The 22,819-nt window shown below is 36.9% G+C and overlaps 1 protein-coding gene across 2 annotated transcripts in view; it reads left to right on the top strand.

Annotated features, from left to right (window-relative positions):
• LOC145996133 (zinc finger MYND domain-containing protein 11) overlaps positions 1-22,819 on the top strand; it is a 97,776-nt gene that overhangs the window by 18,157 nt on the left and 56,800 nt on the right. For both annotated transcript variants that reach the window (XM_083132449.1, XM_083132447.1), the window contains exons 3-6: positions 11,145-11,296; positions 11,864-11,988; positions 16,532-16,693; positions 18,999-19,088. In XM_083132449.1, coding sequence (XP_082988575.1) covers positions 11,145-11,296; positions 11,864-11,988; positions 16,532-16,693; positions 18,999-19,088 — 529 coding nt within the window. The remainder of the gene's footprint in view (positions 1-11,144; positions 11,297-11,863; positions 11,989-16,531; positions 16,694-18,998; positions 19,089-22,819) is intronic.

Genomic DNA, 22,819 nt, shown 5'->3' with positions numbered 1-22,819 from the left:
TCTGAGAAATCTGTCCGATAGGTGGCAATGTGTTTCTTGTACTGTGTTGTTTGTAATTGTGTTTGTTTCGTGATTGCTATTCTCGGCATTGAACTTGTCAGTAGTGTTTAGAAAAAGTTCATCAAAGAGTGTCTCTTGGGGTGTTCTGAAATCGTGCTTATCCTCAGGATAATCATTCAGTGAAATTTCAGTTGCCGCTGTTAACTGTTCGGTAGATGAGTCCGGGGACATTTCTCTTGTCGGAACTTGTGTTACGTCTATTGGCTGGGTGGTAGATTCTTGGACAATGAAAGCATCACGTTCCTCCGATTGTGGTTCGGTAGAAGTTTCGTTCAGTATTGAATGGTCCCTCTTGAGGTTTCTTCGGTCGTACTTCAGGAAGGTGAAGTCAGGAGTTGATGGTAGAATACCAGATCTGTACGCTACGAGAGATCCGTTGACCAGAGTATAGATTCTATTCACAATGTCAGATGTGATTTGAGAAATCCGGTTTTGTTGCCCACTCTCGTTCACTGCTTTTATCTGCTCCTCACAAGTAATATGGGTAAACGGGCTGGAAGTGCTACACAGACTGTCGAGTTTAATGTTTGTCTCAGATGTATTAGACAATAGCACTATAATGGCTAGTAAGGGAACAAGCCAGTTCACTCCTACAAACAGGATGTTGCAGTTCTTTTTCCGTGTGATGTTGTATTGTGATTTTAAGTCGGAGTAACACTCGCACACGATAGCTAGTATTGATACAAAGGTGGTAGTGAATGGTATCAGGAATAAAGTTGCAAGAAGAATGTAATAGTGACATGGCCGAGGGAAAAAGTAAGCTCCGAAATTAATACTGCTAGCAAGTAGAAAGCACAGACCTGCAATGACAGTCATAATTGTTTGTGATAAACATAGCACTCTATATCTGGTACAGTTATTCCCATTCACACAAAAAATGCACAGAATTGTAAAGAAGCTTGCGATCAGTAAAATCAAACCCAAGCACAAGTATATAGAACCCAGAATCATCTTAACGTTTTGTTTGGTAGTCACCGAACACACTAGGATGGTGCAAAATATCCACAAACACTAGTATTTAACAGTTAATGTCAGAATAATTGGTTTTCCTTTTGGTGCAACATGTTACACAAACACTAATATTTTTTTCTACTATACTTTGTAACCAATATAATGGCTACTTTTAATATCACTAGCACTATTAGTAAGGATAAATTTTCACACTAAGCAGTAACGATTATTCTCTTTGTAATACACTTTGCAGCCACCGACACTTATTTCAACTGACAATTTTTCCATCCTCCATCCTCACCTCTTGCATCTCATTGTTGCACTGTAGCAGAGTTTACATCATATGAGTTTGTCTCACACACTGGATACACTGGTAGTGTTCTTTATAGTAGATCAATTTGTTCTGCAGTCAATCAGAAGCGAGAATATACTTCTTTTTATAAGACCATGCAAAGAAACACATTCTGAAAGGTATGCCACTTGCAAAACCCTTCGTTGATGTAAATTATCCACAATCATGCATGAATAGCATAGAGAAAACCCCTCTCTTTTTTGCTGGTGTTGACTGTGTGCAGAGTATTGACTGATTGAATGCAGTGATGTAGGAAGTGAGAAGTACCCAGGAAATGCTGGTACCTTGATTGTTGGTTCTTGTAAGAGTAAAACTGGGTACCAGCATGTGGTTTTATGATTGCAATTTTCCATACCGTACAATATATGTTAGTGTTTCAGTGAACTCCTGGTTTCTGATAGGGATGGCCACTCTTTTTCGAAAAATTCAAAAAATCATTTTCTTGAAAAGAATAATAAAGAAAAATTTTCCGAAAAATGTTTTTTTTTTTTTGGGAAAGTGAACAATTTTTGGAGATACGAAAAATGAATATATATATATTAGAAACAAGAAACTAATTTTCCTCCACAAAAAAACTAAAAATCGAAAAATTCAGTTTCAAAGTTTCCCTTAATAAGGTTGAGTTTTCAAAACTGGCCATCAGGTAAATAGTGCATTTTGCAGTCATATGCTGGAATATCGTGAGGTAAATGTAACGTACAGTCATACACCCTTATTCGGCCACACCCCTCAGTAGGCATGACCACCATTTTTTGAAAAATTCAAAATAGAAAAATGGGAAACAAATTTTGGAGATACGGAAAACTTTTTTTGTAGAAATCAGAAACTAATTTTCCTTCCCCAAAAAACCCTGAAAATTGAAAAATTCATGTTTTGAAGTTTTCCTTTATAAAGCTGCTTTTTGCAAAACCTGACGTCTTCTGCATTTCCCTGCCATGTGCCAGAATATTGTGAGGTAAATTGTAACATACAGCCGTTCACACTTATTCAGCCGCACTCCTCAGTTGATGTTTCAGTCGGATAAGATGAGTGGTCTGTCGGAATTTTTCTTTTGATGCGATTTGTGCTTAATGGTGAATAAACCAAGGAAGCAGTTTGAAAAGTGTGTAGTATGTGTGTGTAGGGTTACCAGATCGCTGTAAAGGAAATGTAGGACATTAAGTCAAACTGTAGGACGCAACACATTATCAATAAATAATACATATTTCTATAGAACACGTTAGGAAGTAGTTGAAAAATGACACTTTTCAGTTTTTAAAAAATTATTTCCCAACGAATGTTTAAATGCAAAATTTCAAAACTTGCAATCATACTAATAAATGCACCTCTTACTACTTGATTTAAGTGGTACTTCTCAGAGGAGACAATTTTTATGGAGAATGGAATTTCGAAGCACACTGAAGGAAACCTTTTTTTTTTTTTTAGCACAAGTGTCCACAAGTTGCGACAGGGGTTACCCTGCATTGTCTAAAAATAGAATTTCAAGCAGCTGCAAGAATCGCCGCTCATTTTTCACTGCGTTCTAGCTTTTCGTACGTGAATGTTGTGCGCAGGTGTCGTTTTGTGCCCAAGTGCGGGACATTTTTTGGGTGAAGTGACAATTTTTTAAAATAATTTTTGGGGGTTTTCTCCCTTCTCCCTCCATATATATGCCAAATTTGCATAAATTTTGCATTTTGTGCATTTTGACCTTTTTTCAGGGGGTGGGGAGACACCATTTTTTTTTTAAAGAAAAGTATTTTTGAGGGGATTTTCCCCCTTTCCTCCTCCATATGTACGCTGAATGTGCATAAATTATATATCGTCTGAATCTGTGATTCATTCTGCGTACAACTGTATATCTTTCATATCTCTAGGGCATTTAGTTTCTGAGCTATAGTCATTTCAAGGTACCGCTGCATTTTGAAGCTTGAATCAGTGGCGTGCCCACCATTCCTTTTGGGGGTACAACTGAAGTTACATTGGTCATACGACAATGATGCAAATATTTTTCTGTTTCTTACATTCCAGCGATAATTTCTATGTGCATTTTGAACTTTTCATATCCTTTTTTTCGAGGGGGGCGGGGAAACCCCATTTTTTAAAAGAAAAAGTATTTTCAGGGAATTTCCCCCTTTTCCCCCTCCATATATACGCCGAATGTGCATAAATTATATATCGTCTGAATCTGTGATTCATTCTGCGTACAACGGTATATCGTTCATATCTCCAGGGCAAATAGTGTCTGAGCTAAAGTCATTTCAAGGTGCCGCTGCATTTTGAAGCTTGAATCAGTGGCGTACCGACCATTCCTTTTTGAGGTACAACTCAAGTTACATTGGTCATATGATAATAATGCAAATATTTTTGTGTTCCTTACATGTCAGCGATCATTTCCATGTGCATGTCGACTCTGTCATGTACTTTTTTCTTGGGGGGAGGGTGGGGAACCAAATTTTTTTTTCCGAAATTTTGGAATTTTGAGAGTTAGCCCCCTCCCCCCACCACATATACGCCGAATTTGCATAAATTTCATATAGTCTGAATCTCTGGTTCATTCCTCGTACAATGGTATATCACTCATCTCTCTAGGGCAATTAGTCTCTGATCTACACTCATTTAATTGAAACTCTGCATTTTGCTCAAAATCGGCTCGGTACCTAGAGGCTTACATGTGAAAATGGCCTTAGGTGCCAAAAGGTTAATGCATCCTGAACTGTGTTTGGCAGACAAGTGAGACTTTGTCGTCAGGACTCGCAGCCAGTATAATCTTATGTGGGGTTTGTGTCGGTTGTTCCTATATGTTTATGACTATCCATTCATCCATCTAATCTTACCATCATTCATCCTCATCTTTGCGATTAGCCAATGGGACAGAAAAAAGTGAAGTAAAATAAACTAAATCAACCAATCAATAGCAAAAATTCTTGACCACATGAATAATTTGTTGTGTTTTTAGTGACTCCTTGACTTACTTTTTGATTTTTTACTTTTTCTTGACTTCCATGACTTTCTTGACTGGCAGACACCCTGAATAACTTTGTTCTCTATACTCCTGCTTTACAATCAAATTATATTGAATAAGAATGAGCAACACCTTGTTCCATCAGTATAAACCCTAAGGCAAGAAATTCTGCTCAGACATTGAACAGTGATGTTATCAGAAAGTGGTCCCAAGACTTTGTTCATTAATTGCTTCCGTTTTCCCATTTGTTTAATAGCAGGACAAACTTTTTTTCATTTTGGGCAAAAACTGAATCAAAATAAATTTCACCATTGAGTTTGGAAGCGCAGTCCATAGACTTGTAACTTGCATGATTTTTTCTGTTACCTATTTTCCTAATTAATATTATATGATGCTCAAAATGTAGGACATTTATGATATTTTTCAAATTCCTCCTAGATGCTGGACATAAGGCTAAAATGTAGGACATGTCCGGGAAAATCCGGAGGTCTGGTAACCCTATGTGTGTGCTTCTAAATACTGGTAATGTGTAATAATTTGTGTGTAATAAAAGAAAAGGAAGATTCCTGGGCAGGTCAGGTTGCACCAAAGATAATAGAATTTTCAAAATACTAAGGTCGGTTTAAGAAGATTAGAATTTCAAACAACTTCCGACTTCGTACGAGCTTTTGTTGCCACATTCATGAGCATTTCTACATTCTAATTTTTTCATATACGAGAAGTATTTATTTTACACGTGAGCGCTGAACTAAGCTTATATTACATTTCTTGGATCTGAAGTGAAAGAAAGTAATAATTCTTTTCCCATAATTGATGCATGCGTCACTTCAGATCCAAGAAATGTAATATAAGCTTAGTTCAGCGCTCTCATGTAAAATAATTACTTCTCCTATATGAAGAAATTAGAATGTAGAAATGCTCATGAATGTCGTCGCAGAGCAAGCTGTCCTTTTTCTCACAATTGACGCATGCGCAGCATGCACCCGAATGCATTCACGAGACGCCTCTGGTTGCTCGTGCTCTCTACACCATCGTTTCTCAACCCATGGGGTGCAACCCACTGCTGGGTCCCAAGAGGGCATTTGGTGGGTCCCAAAGTCGGGCTCGAAAATTTAATTACTGTCTCTTAAAACCCTATTACTATTACATTTAAATTATTAAGATATATTGTTTTAACAATTTATATTCAACCTGTGTTTACTTAGTCTAAACTCTTTCATATCTGTTATTTGCGCTCTACCATTGCTTTTTACCGGCATCTCTCTCTGATGTTTAACTCAAGGGAATCGGATATCTGTCATTTTCGTTTACGTTGCAGCAATGAGTTATTTACTTTACAGTGGCGTACGCAAAGTGGGGGTTACGGGGTTTAAACCCTCCCCTTGAGCTTGTGAAATATTATGAAAAATGCTGTGGAAAAAATTGAATGGCCAATTTTTCACAGTCAAAGATCTGGGACAATAATATTACTATTACTACTTCTACTACTACTACTACTAATAATAATAATAATAATAATAATTTGAATTATTATTTCCATGCAGCATGGAGAAAAGCACAGCATTCCAAACACACGCATCTTTCAGAGTGATGCCTTGAAAATAAACACGAGTTTATCCGGAGGTCTGGTAACCCTATGTGTGTGCTTCTAAATACTGGTAATGTGTAATAATTTGTGTGTAATAAAAGAAAAGGAAGATTCCTGGGCAGGTCAGGTTGCACCAAAGATAATAGAATTTTCAAAATACTAAGGTCGGTTTAAGAAGATTAGAATTTCAAACAACTTCCGACTTCGTACGAGCTTTTGTTGCCACATTATCAACATCCTTGTAGGGATTATATAAATGGTGGGGTTTGGCAACAAAACGCTTCAGGCCCATACCCAGATGATTTTTTTTTTTTTTGAGGGGGAGGCCACATCCGAAAATGTGGAACAGAGAGATGATTCGAAATGCTGTTGGATTAATTGAGTTAGGTTATTTTACATTGTTAATTGTTGCCACTTGTAGCTAAATTTTGACAATGGGGATTAGTGATGATATGATGAAGGAACACTCGTATAAAACACCCATGCCCAGGCTGGAATTCAGACGCAGGAACCCTGGAGTTGTAGCATGATGTGATTTGACATTTGACCTTTTATGCCATTCCCTTGATGGAGTAGGTTGTGCATCTTACTCTGAAGCTGTGTGTCTTGGATTCAAAACCTGGGCGAAGACATGGATTTCTTTTTTGTTTGTTAACCTTATTTATTTATGGCATAGAAGTAACTTAAAATAATAAATCTTCTGAAAAACTCAATATGCTGACCAAGGCAGAAATTAATTTTATTATAAAACATAAACTAATTTAAACGTAATTACAAACATGTAAACGTAATGTACAAACATTTGTACTTGGTGTAGAGTCTGAAGAAGACCTTGCTAGAAGGTTGAAACGTTACGTTTAGTTTAGTTTGTTTTATAATAAAATAAATTTCTGCCTTGGTCAGCATATTGAGTTTTTCATATGATGGAAACAAGACTTAATGGTGTTATAAATCTTCTGATCTTTTGAACCCCTTAGGACATATTGGTATGTGGTAATTTATCATTTCTTTATCTGGAAAGTTGTGTTACAAAGTTGCTACAAAGCTGCTTATAGTGGTGGGGATTATGGAGGTTGGGGGCAATTACGCCTCTGCACTATGCTACACCTTATTTTCAAACAGAAGAAAACTGTTTTTGTCCCCCCCCCCCCCCCGTAGTGGCTGCACCAGGATTGACCGTGTTGGGGTGTGGAATGAAATTTAGGGGGTGCGATGTTCAAAATTAAGTTGAAATGAAACATGTATGTTTACTTTAGACACCACATCAAATACCAATCAACTTTTAGTGGGCTTGTGTGAAAATATGCCTATATATGCATATATGACTACAACATGTAAGTAAATGTGGCTTCTGTTTTAGATTAGTATCAATAGCTTCCCTTTACAATAACAGTGCTCTCTCTTCAATATAATACATTTTTTGCTAATGACGACATGGTTCCCATAAGCCATATTGTAAATGACACTGCAACACAGAAAAAAATGATTTCGTTAAATTAACATATTATGTTTGGTTATGATATTTGGAAACTGTAAACAATAAACATAGTAACATTTGCGAGGTGCTACGCACAGGGGAGCACTTTACTTTTACTTTACCATTTACTACAGTTGGTAATTCTGAACAAATTACTTGGTAACTATAAGCACATGTGTTCCATTTCTGAACATTTAGTACGGGTGAATAATTATGCGTTTGTCACTTCTTTAAACAAATATTTGATTGCCAGAAACTATTTTTAGTTATTCCAATTTTTTTCTTCTGTGAAGAGTTAACAGTACTTTCGGTTGAAAATCGGTTGAAAATTGGTTTTGCAGGTTGGCTACTCACTGGGATTTCCTTAAATTTGGAAATTCTGCATGAATTTTTCTCCATAGACGTGAAAACTTGCGACTTTTATAAATCCAATTCCACTGAATTTATACACCTGTATAAATGTCCTGAGGCGAGTTTTTCATAGTTTAGCTTGTATTTTTATCGAGGAAGGAAAATAAATCTGCATGGAAAATTAAACTGAATTCTCTCAACCCATTTACTTCGTTAGTGTCTTTTGTAGAATCCTGTATCTGACAGACGGAAGATTATTGCAAGATATTTTGTAGTTGATTAGTTAAATTTGAGTTTGAAATACTTATTGTTAATTATTAACAATTTTCCGTGTGTTATTATATCCGTAGCATTTGTGAGTTGTAGATGTATTTCTTGTATGAGTATGTGAAATGACAAATATAAACTCTGCACCTTATTTTAAATGTTTAATATATATATATATATATATATATATATATATATATATATATATATATATATATATATATATATACCATTAATGTAATTTAAATAGAATTTTTGAATACATTAAAATCACACAGAATCTATATTGTTAATATATTTGTGGTGGAAGGGATGATAGGCGGTAATACGTAAGGTTGGAATAGATAAAACATCTGCTTCTACCTTTGAATTTTTGGAAAGTGCACCTTGAAAACCACAAATCATACTGAATTTTATCATGGTCCTAGAGTGGACACCCTGTTTTGAGAAAGGGCTGCTTCACACTCCTCTGCCCTCCTCCCCCACAGATTTTGAACCCAATCGCTGCCACTGGCTGCTTATCTAAATCTTGGAAAGGAGAGAGAGGAAATTACATTTCAAGACCCAGTGTGTATTTAACGTGCTCTGGTGGAGTTAATTGCAAACAGGAAGTTGACATTCACCTTTGAACACCTGCTTACCCCCATGGGTTCAGGATGAGGGTCCTGAACTCTTATCATTATTGAACTGTTTTCTTGTTGTCCCACATTTGCATGAACAGTTACACTGAGTGAGGGGGAGGTTGCACATGTCTTAACAATACAGCATGTGCTGTTTGTGCAGTTATAAATTCCATTCAGCTCTCATGATTTTTGCTATACTTCATATATACTCTCTCTCTCTCTTGCTCTCTCTCTCTCTCCTCCCTCCCCCTCCCTCCTCCCCTCCTTCCCCATGGTACAGCAAGAAATATTTGTGGTGCAGGTTAGATTGATTGAATGATTGAGTTGGTGTTTCAAGTCCACTTTATGCACAGTAAGGCTGATCGGAACTGGACCTACAGTTTAAAGTGGGATCCGAACCACTATATGCCTCCACCGGGTATCGAACCTGGTACCTCTTCATTAAAAGACGACGACACTACCACTGTGCGATCGGGAAGGCCCTTTAGGGAAGATTAGACTTTGGTATAAAATTGCATAATAATAATAATAATTGTAAACTAATAATACAAAACTGTTCTTTTATTGCCAACTTATTATGATGTCCACAAGATCAGTGATCATCTAGAGCATTGTTCTTGTGTTCTGTTAACTTTTACACATGCTCTTTAAGGCAAGTTATGAGGGAATCTTAGTCATGGAGTTTACATTGTGTGACCTGTCTCGTAAAAATATAATGTTTGGAAATTTCAATACCTATGGAACCATTTATTCTTTGGATTAAGTTGTAGAATGAAAAAGCATAGTTTTGATCTGGTTTCAGCATTTTACACTCAATTTTTGACCTAATAGTTTAAAAAAAATCATGTTACTCTGGTGGAACACAAATTAGCTAACGTTTATTTCTGTAATCGAGTTTAAAAATGGTAAGCTTTTTACTTTTGGGGGAGGGAGTCACTGCCTGGTTTGTTCTCTTCCTACCCTCATGATGCTTATGATTCATTCTGATTTACTGACTTGCATATTGAATTGCCAAGTCAAGGAAGTGAACTAATTACTGTCAGTGGTTATTGTAACAAAAGATAGCACATTTTAAACTATTTATTCTGCATGTTTAAAAAAAATCCCCTAATGATTAGAGCTGAACTATTCCCATGCCTATGCCATTAGTCTTAACCAATTTCCATTGATACTCATGCTTGAACATTCCAATAATTAAAAGTTGTGTTCAGCCTATCAATAAGTATTAATAGGGTGAAAACTTAATTTTACATTTTTAGGGGATCAAGATGGTAGAACTTTAAAATAGGGCTGTGTGATATTTCAATATATCGATACTGAGTCCATATTTTTTTAAATATCAAAGCGTCGATATCATAAGAATATCGACGTCGATATCTGTATTTGATATTCAAATTATCTGTATGGTTGTGTTGCATTCCTCACGTACAAGTTATGTCAAGCATAAGGATGTTATGATGAAAAGTAAAATGTGCTCACCACACGGGGATAGAACTTGGGAGGTGAATGATGAGAGATTGCCTCTGATTAACATGGAAAGCAAATACGTGCAACAACCAATAAAAAGAATAAGGTTCCTACTTTATAGAACTAGCTGGTTACCCTTGTGTGCCCAAGTATAGGGATGGTATCGATACAAGACAATACTTGGCAAAGACTCAGTCTCAAGTTGTAAATGATTGTAGCGTTCTTGGTCTCGGCTCGATATACAGCATATAAACAGCACACAATATTTTGTAATTGCATTTTTCTGTTTGATGCATAGTTTCAACGCTACGAACAGGGATAGCTCCAGAAGAGGGCAGGGACGAAACTTCAAATTGAAAGATATAGATGTGTTGATATTGTCGCAATCGTCAATATCAGTATTGTCTGGATCATCGATGTCTGTATTTTCGGTACCGTCAATATCAATGTTATCGGTATCGTCGATATCAATATTCAATCGATATCAGACAGCCCTACTTTAAATGCGAGAAAATGTTAAATCGGGGAAAGTATTGTAACATTTTGTTATGTTGAGACCATGAAGAATAAATGTATAATGTGGGAGAATTTAACATCTGAGAATGTAAAAACAGGTTTCTAGTGTATATGATTATTTCATTACGCTTATATCACATCAGTCTATCAGAGTATTGCTTCAAAATATTCAAAGCATTACATAAGAGATAATTGAAATATTAAAAAAAAGTATAATTATGAAATCACTTTGGCTACATAGTGTTGGTGTAAAATGTTAATGTAATGATGCATTTTGCATAATATACAGGATAACAACACACTGCAAAGTGTGGAATTTTGTGCATCCTTTGAGATATACAGACCTTGGAAAACTTATCGTCTAGTGTCCGTAATTAAAGATGAACCGAAACTTTCATATACCACTCATATTGCCTCATACTGATTTCCAGCTCGAGCGTAAGTATGGTATAGTTTGTTATTGGATTAAAAACATAGAACCCTATTTTTAAATATGTTGGAAAAGTGTTAATTTTAAGTAGACTCATATCGCAATTCTTTTTTTCTAGGATATTTTTAGCAATGTCCAGGAGAAGGTTGTCTTGTCCACAAGTTACTCAGCATTTATGGGATGCTATCAAGGTGATAAGGTTCCAGAAACAGATTCCAACATTGGACAGAATATGCCGTTACATGAGCAGACTTCACAACGTGAATGAAGGTAAATGAATTGGGAACGAATTGGTATCCTGTCTACTTTATTACATATTTTTTTATCCCACAACAACCATAACTTCAATATTCCTTCCTAAGAACTATGAAACAAAGATATTAACTTTTTGCAAAATTCTTATATTGATATTTCTGTTTCCTTACAGTCACTTCATGGAAACATTGGTTGTTTAGGAAGATATTTCTAATCTGCTTGAGTACTTCAGAACTTCATGTTGCTAGGTGTTAAGTTACTTAGCATATATCGCCGGCCCCCATGGCAGAGTGCTTAGCACATTGTGCTACAATGCCAGGGGCCCCGTGTTCGAATCCCGGCCTGGGCATGGATGTTTGTGAGAGTCCATTCATCAACCCTGGACCGACCCTAAATATGTCTTCGGCACATAGTAGTTCAGATCCCACTTTAAACTGTAGGTCCAGTCTCGATTAGCTTTACTGTGCATAAAGTGGACTTAAAACACCAAATCAATCAATCAACGAAGCATATATTAGGTGGTAATGAGATAAACAACTCTAAGGTGAAGTTCCCTTGAATATGTCACTCTTACACTTTCAGATGAAGTGCAGAGGCAGCTGAATCATTGTGTTAGGGATGGCCTAATTCGGCATGTGAGGACCGTTGGTGTTAAGGGTTCCAAGACAGGGGTCGAGCAAGATGCGTATCGTTTACCTCTTGATGATGTAAGTATAAATTGCTTGTCGAAATAGTTGCTATTGTATTAGTGTTATATTTATAATGAACACTATCTTTGTAGGTTGATCACAAATCAGTGAGAAAACATTAAATCACTACCTTACTTGAGACTTAACCCAGGACCCTGTTTTGTCATTCCTAGGGCTCGAATGTAGATGACAAGTCACATTTTATTGTGAGCCTTGAAAACAATGCTAAACCTGATACCAGTCTGTTTCCCTTTAGTTAGAAGCAGAAAACATTATTTTTACTTATTTTGCATTTTTCTTCATTTTCGAGACTTTTTTTTCCTCCTGTTGTTTCGTGAATTTTTAAATGCATTTGCTAGCATAACTTCTACATTTAAATTTCCTGACATGGTGTTTTTAGCAAGTTCACCATTAATCAAAAATACGATCAAGGGAAAATAAAATAACTGAAATGTTTGGCAATGCATTTAATAATTTATTGTGGTAAATTTATTTTTCCTCCATCAAACTTAAAATACTTGTGTGAAGGTTCCCTTGGTGGCCTCAATTATTGCTTTAAAATTAGTCAATATTGAAGAGAATCTGATGTACGCGAAACAGTGGTATTTTCAGATGCTGGCTGAGTACTGTATCGTTAAAGTTCCACTCTGAAAGAAGATGAAGATGACTTATACAGAAAATATTTGTGGTGTATTTCATATAATTTTGAAGTGAAAATAGAGAAAACTACATTAGCAATTAATTGCTTTTATGCCTTTGCTTCAGTGGTTTAAACCACCAAGCAGTGGTTTTCATCGAATTTTTCAAGTAATCTCTTGTTATTTGTGAAAAAATCAAGTTTTCATTTTCAGAGCTTAATTTTTTTAGATCATCAATAGGGCTTGGAAGTTGAAGACCTATGAATTGCCAAAAAAGACCTAAAAATGTCAAAAAAGGACCTAAAAACAGAAAAAAGGGCATAAATGTGATCTAAATTAATTAATAACCAGTTTTAATTACTTATTTAATGAATATGCACGGCACCTCCTTATCTGACTTGAGAACTTTGCAGGCACGTGCTGAAAGCTTCAAGACAAGAGAAAGTTACGGTTAAAGGACCTTGTACAGTACCTGCTTCAGTCATCCAAAAATGTTTTTCTCTCGTTTCAGGGATGGTTTAAATATATTTATTTCTTTACAACAGAAAGGATGTTTTAGAGGTGATGAACTGATGATGATTCGAATTGAGAATGGGCAGTAAAAATGTAGTCGAAAGAAGGTGAAGTTGCAAAAAAAGCCGTAAAGACCTAAAAAAAGGCAAAAGAGGACAAATAAAACCCACCTTTTTCTGGCCTACAATGACTGGCTACTCGTGATGATTTAGATGAAGGATGATTACATGGAGTTGATGAAGGGACACACACAGACAACATCCATGCCCAGGTCGGAACTTGAATCTGAGAACTTTGTTCGCAAGATCAAAAGTCCTGTTGCCCATTGAGCTAGCGACTAAATTTAGCATTACCTACATTGTTAATGGGCCTTTAATTCAATTTTTGATAGTGTCAAAAAATTCATGGTCAAGATTCAGTGTGTGTCGAATTGTGTTTAGTCTATGTACACATAAAGCAGATTTTAAAACAATACTACGAGGTGCATTTAAAAAAATAAGGGCCGATTATTTATAGAAAAGTGACTGGCAACACTGATCGGATCGTAACATCACCTAGTCCATTGTCAACCCAACAATCATATTTTCGCTAGTCAGCTGTTGGTTATTGTGTGAGTTAAGAGCGTGTTGAAATAGCTGCACGATTATGCAATCCTGCTAGTTGAGAAGTACAGTCTGTGTTTTGATTTCTTAATGCCCAAGGTCATAATGCTGCATAAATTCACCAAGAATTGTGAGAAGTTTATAATCCGAGTGTAATGAGTAAATGAAAAGTACGGCAATGGTGAGAGTATACACCCACCAAAGGCGAGAAAGTTCAAGCAAACTCCATATGCACGGAAAGTCATGGCAACTGTTTTCTGCAACCAATTAATTTAATTAAGGAGATTTAAGCCAGAATAAAACTTTAATTCACATTATAAAGAGAAATACAATTTATTACATAAGATGGATTATATTGAATTGATTATAATTAAAAGTTATGTAGGTGTGCTTTGGTGGATTTCATGGAGCCAGGGATAACATCGCAAGCGTACTGTGAAACGCTATCAAAACTTAAGGCGTGCCATACAAATCCAAGGATGTGGAATGCTGTGTTCAGGATCTGTTCTTATCCATGACAAGGCAGGATCACACATTGTTGCCCGTGCTCTCTAGACCATCGTTTCTTCAACCTATGGGGCGCAACCCACTGCTGGGTCCCGAGAGGGCATTTGGTGGGTCGCAAAGTCTGGCTCAAAAATCTATTTACTGTCTCTTAAAACACTATTACTATTACATTTATATTACTAACATATATTGTTTTAACAATTTAAATTTAACCCGTGTTTACTTAGTCTAAACTATTTCATTTCTGTTATTTTCACTCTACCATTGCTTTTTACCGGCATCTCTCTCTGATGTTTAACTCAAGGGGATCGGATATCTGTCATTTTCGTGTAGGTTGCAGTTATGAGTTCTTTACTTTACATATTTACTTTTCTAGAATGAAGTGCAATTTGTTTAACACATTCGGGTCTGGCCTCATAATACAGCATTGTTACCTCTGGTCTGCGGTTTTTCGTTGTTTTTCAAAAAATCATAGAAAGAATATTTTTAATTTGTTTTTATTTATAACATTTTTCTTAAATCTACAAAACTTCCACTTTTCAATGAACAAAAATTTGTTAAATTTTATTTTCATTTTCAGACGTTTTTTAATATTTTTTTCAGCAATGTTTTGTGAAGAAGGAAAAAGTACAACATTGTAACAAATGTTAATATAGAGATATTTTAAGTTCGTAATCTGGAAATTTCAACAATTAACTACATAAACTATCAATACATCTTTTGAATCTTGCATAAGAATACTTCTTATGTGCACATAACAAAAAATAATTAGAAATTACAAGTAATTATCTTTTGTATGAAAAAGTGGCTGCAGGACAGGACCAGACGCTGTATCAGTTGGTTCTGCGTCATCTGTAAAAATTAAACAAATAAATAAATAAAATAAATTTTACATACACTATACAAAATAATAAATGGAAAAACTAAAAATACATCAGTGCATGTAGGAGAATCAAGCAAGAGGCAAGATGAATAGACCGAAAAAAATTACCTCTTCTCACTTCATTCATAAAATACTAGAGTTTGCAACACTGTTTATATTGTCGACAATAATTATTACGAATATAACCTACCTTCCAAATCTTCAAATTCATCTGCATCATCAAAATCTTCGCTAACTTCAAACTCTGAGACAGAATCCTCTATGCAGTCTTGATCTAACGACGCCATTCTAAACAATGCACAGTACATCAACCCGACAACAAACAGTCACAGGTGCCAGATAAAAATAGCACATGAGTCACTTAGCGGTCGGAATTTCAACATAGGAGCTTGAATGAACACGCTCATGAGACGAAGTACGAGCATAGCCCGTCGTTCAATAGGCAAAGCGATTGCATACCGCAGGACAGGCTATGCCCGTCGTTCGTCCACATTGACTTTAAGTGCACTGCGGGCTATGCCCGTCGTGAGACCCCAATGTGTTAAGGAAGCTTAAAGTACTCGATGTTAGTAAAAATATGATTATAAACTGTGTGCACACCCCTACAAGTAATTCTGCCAGCGTCCATGCTTATGGGTGTCATGAAGTATAATATCCTTCAAGGTGGGTCCTGGGCCTCCCCGATGGCGCAGTGGTAGCGTCGTCGCCTTGTAATCAATGGGTCCCGGGTTCGATACCCGGTGGAGGCACAAGTGGTTCGGATCCCACTTTAAACTGTAGGTCCAGTCCCGATTAGCCTTACTGTGCATAAAGTGGACTTAAAACACCAAATCAATCCAATCCAAGGTGGGTCCTGGACTGAAAAAGGTTGAGATCCACTGCTCTAGACGATTCAGGGGTGCAGATGGGAACTTTCTGATCACTTCTTGAATAGACTTGACCTTGGACCTAGTGACTATGACGTCTCAAAAAGTGGCATGTGTCTCAACGATTTGAAGAAACTGAGGTGTTGAAAACAGTAGTGTTGGTTTGGCTAACCTCCCAGGCAAAGAACTTCTTTACAGAAGGTACAAAGAAACCTTCCACAGTACCAAAAGGGTTTGGAAGACAATGGTTACTATGTTGAAAAAAAAAGTGGATATGCATGTGTTTGTAACTACTGATACACTGTTTCTACACTTTTTTTTTCTCGTTTCATACAATCAGTCAGCCCTTCCTTTTGAAATGTGCCTTGTATTAAGCCATGTGAGAAATTTGTCACCAGACAAACATTCTCAGAACCGTTTATTTAAAAAGTAAATTCTTGTAAGACTGGGATACTATTAATCTGTCTTCTTGAGTTACCATAAGTTAGATGTAATGTGCATGAATAATTAGTACTTCGTTAATAGCTTGAACATTTTGTGTTGTTGTTATAGGAGGACCGTGATAAGCATGACTGGTATTGCTTTGAGTGCCACAGTGGAGGAGATGTTATATGTTGTACTGGTTGCCATAGAGTTTACCACTTGTCTTGTGTTACAAAAGAGGACATGCCCGAAGATGATGTCAAGCACAAATTCATTTGTGCAGTTTGTAAGGTAAGTGATATTTGTGCGTTGGCAGATTAGGGAGTGTGTGGTGGAGGAAGCATTCTCCCCCCCCCCAAAAAGACACTAATGGAGCTTTCAGATCGAGGCGACAAGTGACACACAACAGGCAGCACGAGGTACAGGTATTTCGAAGCGACAAGCTACACAAGGCCCTTCAGCCTTATGTGACTACCTAAATACTGAGGTGTCATGATGCATGATAGTTATTAAGAAAAACAGGCCAGTTCAGGTGACATACAAGCACTTATTACTGAAGGTTCGTTTCCAAGCAACATGTGTGGCCTTCCTCCCCACATCTTACTGAAATGTAAGAAAAAAATAAGTGATCTATCTCTTCCCCTTTTTCTTCTAAAATTAAGTGATCACATCACTCAGGCAGGCATCTAAAACAAAATTGCCAATTAACATAAGAATAAATGGTGATCACTCACATTTTGACATCTAAAAGAGATCACCCATTTCCATTGACAAAAAAAAACCAATTGCCCTCTAGAAAAGGCACAAATCTAGTGGGCAATAGCTAAAAAAAATGTAATTCTTTTCTTACTTGTATGTTGTTAATTCACCACTATAAATGTTTACTTGTGTGTGTAATTACTATAATTTAACTAATTTGTGTTGAATTGATTAACACCTAATTATGGTGAACAAAATAATCAAGATTTTTGGTACAAGAGCTGAACACATTTTGGGATCAAAAACAGTACACAAAATGACATTTTAGTGTTAAAATATTGAATAACATCCCTAATTTGTTTGTTAAAAACAATAAAAAAAACACACAAACAGCACCATAAAAAACACTTTAGGAGTTCTTCCAAACTTATCGTGCTGTTTGTGTGTGTTTTATTGTTTTTATCAAATATGTTGCTGGCACGTGATGTAAGAATTTTTTTATTGTCATATCCCTAATTTGATTTAACTTTTACTCTGCCGAGAGGGTCGTCAGAAAGGAACCCCAGTTTCGCCGAGTACTTTGGCGCAAATTTTAAATTTGTACACTTATTTGACAAAAAATGTTATAACTCGTAGACTATTTGACCAATCTACTTTGGGTAACTTTTATTTTTCAGCTAAAACATCAGGGCATACAATGGTGCAGAAATCAAAATGCCAAAGCCAATAAGAGGGTTTGGGTGATCCCAGCCCACAACTGTCAATGAAAAAATCATAAAAATGGGGAGTTTGTTTCACATATTTGATAATGTAATGCACCCAGGAACATGAAATGACTTTCATTCGGTTGAGAAAGGACCATTCTTTGAAAATAAGGCTAAAGTTTGCATCCCCTTCCCAAAATAGCGGGTGAAGAGTTGGCAAACTCCCCATTTTTATGATTTTTTCATTGAAAGTTGAGGGCTGCGGCCCATCCAACCCCTCTTATTGGCTTTGCTATTTTGATTTCTGCACGGTTGCATGCCCTGATGTTTTAGCTGCAAAATAAAAGTTACCCGAAGTAGATTGGTTAAATAGCGTACCAGTTATAACATTTTTTTGTCAAATAAGTGTACGAATTTAAAATTTGCACCAAATTTCATATGTAACTTTGGACTCGGGGGAGGGGGAAGGGCGGTGCATCCACATGACGTGCCAAAGCATCGTTTAACATACTGTAAGTGTTTCCGACCGAACAGAAAAGAATCAAGATAATAAAAAAACAGGAATTTTGTAATGGGCTGCATGGTCGAAATATCGACCAAAATACGAGTAAAGGTTAAATACTATACTTAATTCTATACTACATTATACAGAGTGTCCGAAAAGTCACGCAACCTGGTGTTTACGACCGTACAACGGAATAGCGAAACGGAATGAGAAGAAACGCTTTCTGCCAAGAGAATGGACTATATATTGGGAAAATTTAGAGACAAACATGTAAGAACAAGCATGTTTTAATAACAAATAAGCATAGTGTTGCCAAAGGCGGAAATTTTTTTTTTTACAAATCGTGTGTATTGATGCACAGAACTCACTGTGGTAAATTATTGCAACATTTCACAATACCAACGAACAATTTGGATGGCCATCTATTGAATTTGACAAAAAAAGAACTTTGACGAAGTTTCAAAAACATTGCACAAGGAAATAAATGGGCTCTTCCAAAAATTGATGTTTTCACAATATTACGAGGGACACTGGCAACACTGTTGTTTTCTTTTGGGGGGGTGATAAAGGCAGGCATATTTGTCGTACTGATGGCCGATAACGCTTTTGAAAAAGTCACGCCATGCTGCTGCTTGAATTCTTTGTATCAGCCTACAACATATGTTGATGTACGAATTCTTTGTTGCAGATGTGCAGTAGCCAAACACCAGATTTCAAGATAAAAAAGAGCGAGTTGAACCATCTCCTGATCTTCACATGTGCACGATTAAAGGAAAGGGTAAGCAGCTTTCCCGTTAGTACTTAATTTTTAATGAAAATTTTGACATTTCAAAATATAACAGTTGTCGCTCATAACTGTAGAGAAATACTGCAGCGTTAAAATGGAATTGCTTTGCTTATTTGGTTAGGCTTGAAGTCATACTAATCAATATCTGAATAAGTTGTAGTCATTTTAAATATCAATAATGTACGAGTTTACCAGTTTTCTTGAGGTTAGAGTTAAGAGGCATTTCTTTATCCTTGGTGAGAGCCTTGCATTTTCTTGTCGAATGCTACTTGCTAACATGGCAAATGTTTGAATGTTAATGCTTTGCTTTGCTTTGCTTGCCTTGTGTGTATGCGGAATTTATTACTTGTGTACATTTAATTTTTCATTTTTGTAAAAAATTAGCTATGCTATTTTTCCTTTTATAATGTTCACTATTACAAAGTAGAACAACTAATGGAAGTACAAGGGTGATTCAAATGAAAACCTTAATTATTTATTATGAGGCAAATGAGGAAATACAGAAAAATAATATATACATCATTTTTCGACATAGTCTCCATGACGTGATTGCACATATTCCAGTGCTTCGGAAGTCCATGGATACATCGTGAGAAGAATTACTTTGGTTGTGACTGTAGCCATTCGTGCACCGCTGTTTTCATCGCTTCGGAAATACAAGGTAGAATCAAAAAAGTAAGGTAACAAGTTTTTTTCCACAGAAACCTTTGTCGTGGTTTCCTAAACTGTGACAGGGTATACATGACACTGCACACTAACATTCCACATAGTCACCATATTTGTCTAAGCACGTGTTCCAGCGGGTGACCAATGCATCAATGCCACGAGTGAAGAAATCAGTGTCAAGGCTGTCCAACCATGTTTTCACTGCATCCTGTGCCTCTTGCCCTGTGTTGAAGCGTCGTCCTCGAAGATGCTTCTTCATTGGTCCGAACAGATGGAAATCGCTGGGTGCAAGATCAGGGCTGTATGCGGGGTGTTCCAAATCCTCCCAGTGGAAACGTGTGACTGGTCACGGGTGAGCTGCGCTGTGTGAGGTCGAGCGTTGTCGTGTAACAACAATACACCCTCCCTGAGTGCTCCAGGTCGTTTCCGACGTATGGCCTCTCTTTTTGGATGGGGGCGATGATGGATGTTTCTACATCATGGAGGAACGTTTGGATTCCGGTGTCCACAATGGCATAGGTGTCTCATCACCCGTAATGATGCGATACAGAAATGACGACCCTTCTTGTTGATAACGGATCAGGTGGTTCAGACTCATGCCTTTGTCATAATCAGTGAGATTTCTTGTTACCCAATGTGCACACACTTTGCGGTAGCCAAGCGTGTTGTGCACAATACTGTGCACAGAACCATACGAAATGTTCAGTGCATCTGCAATGTGTGACAGTGTGATTCGCCTATCCTCCCTACTCATTCCCTCCACCTGACAAATGTTCTGGTTGGTAGCTGAAGTTGACGGTCTGCATCTTCGCTGATCATTATTAATGTCAGTCCTACCATTTTCAAACTCCTTACACCAACACCACACTTGATTCCTGGATAACACGTTGTTTCCATACACCTCCACAAGTTCCCGATGGATCTTGGCTGGTTTCTTCCCCTTCGCATGCAAAAACCTGATCACACTTCGCACTTCCACATTTGACCATATTTCCAGTAACCCTGCCATCTTCGAAGTGCGATTCTCTGCAACTGTGTCACCGTGCTGCTCTAGCGGTCACCAGGGATACTATCCATCAATACCTACAACACACAAAAAAAAAAACTAGTTACTAGCATACCGTTGTACATTTTCAGGGCACTTGTTACCTTACTTTTTGATTCTACCTTGTACTTGCCTCCCATCTCCTCTTTGAGCCTTCCAAACACATGAAAGTCATGGGGGGCAAGGCCTGGTGAATAAGGTGGGTGTGTGAGACATTCAGATTTCATATCCTGGGTTGTCGCAACTGTTAAATGGGAAGTATGCCGTGAGACATTGTCATGCAGTAACAATACACCTGAAGTCAGAAGTCCTCATCGTTTATTCCTGATTGCAGGGCGAAGGTGATTTTGGAGCAGATCAGCATAAGAAGTACTGGTCACTGTTATTCCCTTTTCCAAGTAATGTTCAAAAATTACCCCATTTGCATCCTCGAAGAGAGAGAGCATGACTTTTGCTGCTGATGGTTGGGTGTGGAATTTTTTGGGTTTTGGCAACGAGCCTGATCTTTTTGTTTCAGGTTGGTGATAGTGCACCCAGGTTTCATCTCCTGCAACAATCCTTTCCAGAAATCCATTACCTTTGACCTGGAAACAACACAAAAGTTCCTCACAGGCATCGACACAACGGTCTCTCAATTCAGCAGTCAACTGGTGTGGCAGCCATGTTGCCAACACTTTATTGAATCGCAGCACATCGTGGTCAACGTTGTGTGCTGAACCAACACTAATATCGAAAATGGTGTCTATTTCCTTTACAGTAATACACCTGTTTTCCTTCACAAGATTTTCCACTGCAGCGATGTTTGTTTGTCACTACGCAGTATGCCTGGCGCGGTTGCTGGGGCATCCTCCACAGAAGTTACGCTGCTTTTAAGCTTTCTACACCACTCGTACACTTGCTGCAGGACGCACACGAATCACTGTACTGCGCTTTCATACTGCAATGAATTTCAAGTGGTTTAACACCTTTACTTCTCAAAAAATGCATCACAGATCGCTGCTCTAATGCGGTGCATGTCGACAATAGGCGGGCCATCTTTGCACTGACGCTGCTTCCTTCTTCAGTGTTGCAGCATCATGTTGCCACCTGTTGGTCATTCTTTCAACCACAAGGATAACTCCTGCCAACTTACAAATCAATCATACAACTTTTTGGAATTTTATTGAACTTTTAAGGTTTTCGTTTGAATCACCCTAGTACATTTTTTTCAACAATACATGGAATTTTGTTTGTGACAACATAAGATTTTGTTAACGCTTATCAACATATTCACATTGTACATAATCTTTTTCATGAGTGATCAATAGGGTCGCATATTTATGGCAAATAAAAGATCAAAATTTGGTACAAAAACTGTGCACATTTTGTGATTAAGAGCAGTATATAAAATTACCTTTTGGTGCTAAAAAAATTGTGAATATAACCCTAAATTTGATTTTAGAAACTAAAGTTATTATCAGGGAACGGATTTATGTGTTAATACATATCTTCATACGATGCTATTATGTTTGCGAATTGTGGTATGTAAGTGCGACAAATGCTATTTTTTTCCATATTTTTTTTATATTAGCTTTTAGCACATATTTTACATATAATTTCCATATTTTCAAATATTTGTTCTGACATATACTCCATATTCTTGCTATTACTACATTTTTCCTTCTTGTGTGAAATAGCAAAGGTTTTTCCGTTCATCTTTATTTTGTTTGTTTTGTACTCACTGTTTATTTTAAATCTTGACAATAGACAATGCATCTGTTATTTAATATTCCTGTTAACAATAGGAAATGCAAGCTCAAACTTTCGCAGTAAAATACATTGCATATTTTTAATATATTTCCATTACTTCATACAGTCAATACGTATAAATCTGTCTTTATGGACAACACGGGAGATTCACGTTTTAGTACTTAAAGGACTGTTTGGTAATAAAAAGTAGAGCATATTTTAATTTTGCACTACAATTATGTAATGTCATGTGCAAGTGTAGTTTGGTAATCCTTTGCTTTGG

Source organism: Lepisma saccharinum, chromosome 12, assembly GCF_977018435.1.
Source record: "Lepisma saccharinum chromosome 12, izLepSacc3.1, whole genome shotgun sequence".
NCBI lineage: Eukaryota > Metazoa > Arthropoda > Insecta > Zygentoma > Lepismatidae > Lepisma > Lepisma saccharinum.
Note: the sequence above shows the minus strand (reverse complement) of the source record. Positions and strands in the feature narration are given on the sequence as shown.